General features: G+C 50.0%; 1 protein-coding gene across 1 annotated transcript in view; it reads left to right on the forward strand.

Moving 5' to 3' along the window:
- Positions 1-158: 158 nt before the first annotated feature.
- CCHCR1 (coiled-coil alpha-helical rod protein 1) overlaps positions 159-6587 on the forward strand; it is a 17440-nt gene continuing 11011 nt past the window's right edge. Inside the window, exons 1-6 of the mRNA XM_011945063.1 lie at positions 159-374; positions 677-743; positions 929-1034; positions 2676-2979; positions 6107-6270; positions 6369-6504. Of these exons, the coding sequence (XP_011800453.1) occupies positions 159-374; positions 677-743; positions 929-1034; positions 2676-2979; positions 6107-6270; positions 6369-6504 (993 nt within the window). The remainder of the gene's footprint in view (positions 375-676; positions 744-928; positions 1035-2675; positions 2980-6106; positions 6271-6368; positions 6505-6587) is intronic.

Here is a 6587-nt window from a genome sequence, read left to right on the forward strand (position 1 = left end):
GGAGGCGGGCGGCAGGCATGGAAGCTGAGGCGATAGTAGAGAGAAGCTGAGAGGACAGCCGCAGGAAAGATTTGGATGAGATGTCAGGACGCTGGCTTTTCTGCCTGGGGATCTAGGCTGCTTGGATTCCCAAGGTCTTGGAAAGGGTCTAGCCCTGCATGTGGCCACATTCAGCTGGGGCCAGGCCTTGGGCCAGCACTTTAATAGGGAAGGACCCAAGAGTCATGGCCTGGTGGTGTCTGGATGGGATTCCCCCAGGCCTTGCTGAGCCATGGAGAGAACTCTGGAGATGGCGCTCAAGACCTCTGCACTGTGTACCTCCTTTCTCACCTCTGGCCAGGGGCAGCAGGGACCAGAGAAACTTAAGGAGGAGGGTAAAGGCACTGCCCAGAATCCTGAAAGTATGAGTAAAGCCTCAGAGCCCCTCTCGGTCTGTCTTTTTCAGTAAATTCTCTCCACGTGATAGTTAGTTGCCTGGGTTCCATGAGGAACCAGGTTGAGACAAGCAAGTGAATTTGGGGTATCTCCTACTTCTTTGGGGAAGTAGGAAAAGAGCTGAGCATCGGGTGGACCTGGCTGTAATTCAAGGATTATGACTTTGTTATTGTAGGGGCTTTCTCTTTGGAAGGTGGCCTGAAAATTGAATTGGAGTGTCTTTGTTCCTCCTATTGTCCAGGGGAACATAGATGGCTGGAGACAGAATCTAGAGCCTTCAAATAATGTGGAGATGTTTCCACCTTCAGGTCAGTAGGACCAGACAAGGGAGTGGTGGTTGTCTCTGCCTGGGAAACTGACTATCTTTGGTTTTGTAATTCTTCAGGTTCCACTGGGCTGATTCCTCCCTCCCATTTTCAAGCTCGGCCCCTTTCAGCTCTGCGGAGAATGGCTCCCACCTGGCTCTCAGACATTCCCCTGGTCCAACCCCCAGGCCATCAAGATGTCTCAGAGAGGCGACTAGACACCCAGAGACCTCAAGTGACCATGTGGGAACAGGATGTTTCCAATGACAGGCAGGAGCCAGGGCGGAGAGGCAGGTAGGGATCCATCCTCGCCGTTTTCTCAGGCTGGCTTGCTAGTGACCCTTCTTCACTGGAATAAACTCCTTACCCTATTTCGGCCCTAGTTTCCAGAACGTACTCATTTTTATGTAAGCAATTATTAGTTCCTACACTGCCTAGATAATAAAGCAGTGTGCGAGGTGCTAGGGATGAGGATAACAATAATGAATAAGACAAATCCTGACTTAAATTTGTAATTAATAAGGAATCTAAAATCCTAAGAGGGGAGATAGATTGACCATCAACTGATGGTAAAGCATAGTATGAGGCAAGATGAAGAAGTGCAAACTAGAAGTAGAGACCCAGCACTGTGGTAGTGTGGGTTCATTCTGACGGAAGAAAGCCTTTACAGAGGACATGCTATGGGAGCTGGCCATGCTGTCGTATTGTCTGTAAACATTCTTATTCTTGTGTTTCATGTGTCTTCCCAGCTGTATTGGGATATCGTTCTGCCATTTTGCTCCAGAGTAGGATTACATTAGAAGCAGCAGCATGATGAAGAAGAAGGAGCACTAGACTGGGTGTCAGGAGACAGAGACTCTATTTCTAGTTTGGCTACCAGCTAGAGGATATTTGGCAAGTCACTTAATTTCCCTAGCCTACAGATCCCTGATACTTAAAAATAAATAAATAAAGAAAATAAAGAAAAGGCCAGGTACGGGGGCTCACACCTATACTCCTAGCACTTTGGGAGCTAAGGCAGGAGGATCACTTGAGCCCAGAAGTTCAAGACCAGCCCGGGCAACAAAGCGAGACTTCATCTCCGCAGAAAATAATTAGCTGGCTGTGGTGACATGCATTTGTAGTCCCAGCTACGCGGGAGGCTAAGGTGGTAGGATCGCTTGAGCTCAGGAGTTCAAGGCTGCAATGACCTATGATCCAGCCACTGCATTGAGGCCTGGGTGACACAGTGATACCCTGTCTCTAAAAACAACAACAACAATCTACTGTGGTCCTGGGTGTGAGAGAGACAGCTGCCTCAGGAGCCATGTTCCAAGCTGGATTAAACTTCACGTGATATTGGTAGACAATGTCTCCAAAGGCTGGCACTATGTTATTTATGTACTGTTCTCTCAGACTCCTCATAAAGTATACCTAACACTCAATAAATGCATTTTAACTAGCACCTGGCCTCACCATATTGATACTGGAAGCTCAGCTCTCTCTATGCCCATTCCTCCCTCAAACTTCTTGCCCTTAAATCAGAATTGAGAAGTCTCTGTTCTTCCAGCCTTTCCACTTAAAATGTGTGGCCTAAAAATAAAAAATAAGTAAGACAAAAAAACACCAAAAAACAAAAAGAATGTGTGGCCTAATGATATACAGATTTGATGTTGAATCTGTCTATATGTAGCTCTCTCTAGGGAGATCATGTTCCATGATCTCAGCCAGACTTTAGGTCCTGTGAGTCCAGGCACTGGACTTAACATGCTCAATAGGGCTTTGATGAATGATGATGATGTCAATGCAGACATCCCCATACCCCAGCTTCAGCACCCCCTTCACCTCCCCACACGGGGGCAGAGAGGTCCTCTTTTCCTTCTGGCTATGTTTACGCCCTCAAATATCCTTCCAGCACTGGAGACAAGTCTCACCTGCACTAACCTGTCTTTGAAGGTCCTGGGAGCTGGAGGGGTCACAGGCCCTGAGCCAGCAGGCTGAGGTGATCGCTCGGCAGTTGCAAGAACTGCGGCGGCTGGAGGAGGAGGTCCGGCTCCTGCGGGAGACCTCACTGCAGCAGAAGATGAGGCTAGAGGCCCAGGCCATGGAGCTGGAGGCTCTGGCACAGGCAGAGAAGGCCGGCCGAGCTGAGGCTGAGGGCCTGCGTGCTGCTTTGGCTGGGGCTGAGGTCGTCCGGAAGAACTTGGAAGAGGGGAGCCAGCGCGAGCTGGAAGAGGTTCAGAGGCTGCACCAAGAGCAGGTGAATGCAGGGGTGGGAAGGATTTAAATTCATAACGGAGAAATACATAACAGTAGCTTCCAAGCAAAGAACAGGTATTGCAGAAAAGACCCTCCCTGAGTAGTGAGTAGTGGAGTGATGAGACCTTTGGTGAAAAGAAACACACATGGCCTAGAAAGATGGAGGATTTGAGTATTTTGATCTTAATTCAGGTTGTACTTTTCCCCCAAGACTCAGGTGGCCTCCCACAACTTGAAGCCCTGCTTCCTTTTCTAGTAGGAAGTAGTTTGCTTCCCTGCTTTACTCCGGGTACCAATTCATCGGGGGTATTGTGGAGGGCAGTGAGGAAGGTGGATATAAGGGGGCTATGGTGGACTGAGAGAGAGAGATTATTCAGTCCGCAAACTCAGTGCTTACTCTTTGCCATCTCAGACTCAGTGACCAAATTAGCCTGAATCCTGCCTTCATGGATGGAACTGACAGCCTCATGGGGGATACACACATCCACTTTTAATTTAATCATAATTAATTCCAATCAGGAGGAGTGCCTTGAAGGCGAAGGACTAGAGAGCACTAACTTAGTCTGGGGTTCAGGGAAGGCCACTGTAACCAATTGGACATGTCAAGGAAAGCCGGGCACGGTGACATGTCAAGGAGAGCCGGGCACGGTGGCTCACGCTTGTAATCCCAGCATTTTGGGAGGCCGAAGCAGGTGGATCGCAAGGTCAGGAGTTCAAGACCAGCCTGGCCAACATGGTGAAACCTCGTCTCTACTAAAATACAAAAATTCGCCAGGCATGGTGGTGCACACCTGTAATCCCAGCTACTCAGGAGGCTGAGGCAGGAGAATCACTTGAGCCTGGGAGGTGGAGGTTGCAGTGAGCCAAAATCATGCCATTGCACTCCAGCCTGGGCAACAGAGCAAGACTCCATCTCAAAAAATAAAATAAAAAAGGAACTGGGAGAAAACAAGGGAGAAATTCTCTATAACCTTGTAGTGGGCAAGGTCTTTCTACCTGTGAGCCAAATCCCAAATCTAGAAGCCGTAAAGGAAAAGATTGATCCATTGACTTTATAACATGAACATTAGCAATGGCGGGAAGAAAAAAAAAAAAAAAAAGCTCTATTTATAGCTCAGATCACAAGAAAAGGGTAATATCCCTAATATAAAATGTGTGCCTAGAAATTGGTAAGGGAAACACCAGCAATCCAGTCAGAAAATGGACAAAGGGGATTCATGAAAGAAACTTAGAAACAAGAAGCTAAGCCGGGCACAGTGGCTCATGCCTGTAATCCCAGCACTTTGGGAGGCTGAGGTGGGCAGGATCACTTGAGGCCAGGAGTTCAAGACCAGCCTGGCCAACATGAAGAAATCCAGTCTCTACCAAAAATACAGAAATTAGCCGGGTATGGCAGTGGGCACCTGTAATGCCCCAGCTTCTTGGGAGGCTGAGGCAGGAGAATTGCTTGAACCTGGGAGACCGAAGTTACAGTGAGCTGAGGTCACCACACTCCAGCCTGGGCAGCAGAGCGAGACTAAAAAAAAACAACAAGCTACCATTTGTGCTGAATAGGAGTTGGCCAGTGAATAGGCGTGTGAGGTCCAATGGTAGCTGGAGGACACTCGGCAGGACAACCGGTGGAGGTGGGGACAGGCGGAGGCCAGAAGGCTGGAGCACAGAGATCAGGGGCGCTGAGTATGCTGCAGAGCACAGGACCCAGGGCACAAGGCCTTGGCCACTTCAGAACTTGCTACTTTCCCTTAAGAGCAATGAGCAGGCTGGGCGTGGTGGCTCATACTTGTAATCCTAGCACTTTGGGAGGCTAAGGCAGAAGGATCACTTGAGCCCAGGAGTTTGAGACCAGCCTGGGCAACAAAGTGAGCCCCCATCTCTATTTTATTAAATAAATTAGGGCTGGGCATGGTTGCTCACATGTGTAATCCCAGCACTTTGGGAAGCTGAGGCGAGTGGATCACGTGAGGTCAGGAGTTCGAGACCAGCCATGCCAACATGGTGAACCCTCGTCTCTACTAAAAGTACAAAAATTAGCTGGGCGTGGTGGCTCATGCCTGTAATCTCAGCTACTCGGGAGGGTGAGGCAGGAGAATCGCTTGAACCTGGGAGGCAGCGTTTGCAGTGAGCTGAGATCGTGCCATTGCACTTAGTCTGAGCAACAAAGTGAAACTCCATGTCCAAAATAACAAAAAGAAAACAAAATTGTTTTTTTAAGTGATAAGCAACTGTTGAAAGGTTTTAGGCAGGGAAATGACATGATTAGATTTGTATTTTATGTCTAAAAAGTTTTGTCATTTATATCCCCCAAATTAACTTTATTGTTGTATGGAGACAGGGCTAGAAGAGGCAGACCAGAAAGCAGGGTGGCCACTTTGCCCTCCTTCCCAGTCCATCCCATGACTGTTGGTGGCTCTGACACCCCTGCAACCCTTTGAGGTGCCATGAGCAAAAGACACAAAATTCCTCCTTTCCTGGAGCTTTCCTTCTGGTGTGGTCTGACAGATAGTAACACATACACATAAACAAGATATGGTCAGTGCTGAGTACTCGGGAGGACGTGAGCAGGTGATGGGGCAGAGTAGGGTGGTGAGGGTTATTAGAGGGCCCAGCAAAGCCACCCTGAGGAGGGGCTATCACCTGGGGTCTGTGGAGCAAGGAGGGGCCACTGTCTGGTTCTCAGCGAACTCCCTGTGGCTGGAGCGGGGAGCGTGGGGAGAGCCTCCAGAGTGAACTCAGGAGGCAGGCAGAGGCCGGGTCCCCCGGCCTGCAGGTGTGGAGAGATGCCTGGGTTTTGCTGTGAATGCTGTGAGAAGCCACCAAGGGTTTGTAAAGACTAGTTAGGAGATGGTCACTGTTGCCCAGGCAAAAGATGAGGGTAGCTTACCTTGGGTTGGTGGCAGTGGAGACGGAGATGGAGACAGGTGAAGATATGTTTTGGGGGAGATCGGACAAGAACTCCCGATGGGTTGTGGGGCAACTACAGAGAGTGAGTTACCAGCTCGCCATTTGCTATGCGCAATTGGGTGATTGGTTTGGCCATTCTCTAAGGTCACAGAAAGTGGGAGTGAAGGGAACAAGGAAGGCCTCCATGTGGGGTCGAGCCCCTGCTGAGCCCCCTTTTCTTTCCGCAGCTGTCCTCTTTGACACAGGCTCACCAGGAGGCTCTTTCCAGTTTGACCAGCAAGGCCGAGGGCTTGGAGAAGTCTTTGAGTAGTTTGGAAACCAGGAGAGCAGGGGAAGCCAAGGAGCTGGCCGAGGCTCAGAGGGAGGCCGAGCTGCTTCGGAAGCAGCTGAGGTAGGTGGGCGGATGCCGACGGGGGTCCAGCAGTTGGTGATGTGGTAGGTCTGCAGGGTGCCCCACTGATGGCTGTCCCATTCCCACCCCAACCCTAGCAAGACCCAGGAGGACTTGGAGGCTCAGGTGACCCTGGTTGAGAATCTAAGAAAATATGTTGGGGAACAAGTCCCTCCTGAGGTCCACAGCCAGACATGGGAACTGGAGCGACAGAAGTTTCTGGAAAACATGCAGGTGAGTGGAGTGTGCAGGAGTGCATCTGTGTGGGGACTTGGGGATCAGGTTGGGGGGCAAGTGTGGCCCTTGGAGGAGCGTGT

Source organism: Colobus angolensis, unplaced genomic scaffold (genome assembly GCF_000951035.1).
Source record: "Colobus angolensis palliatus isolate OR3802 unplaced genomic scaffold, Cang.pa_1.0 Scaffold238, whole genome shotgun sequence".
Taxonomy (NCBI): domain Eukaryota; kingdom Metazoa; phylum Chordata; class Mammalia; order Primates; family Cercopithecidae; genus Colobus; species Colobus angolensis.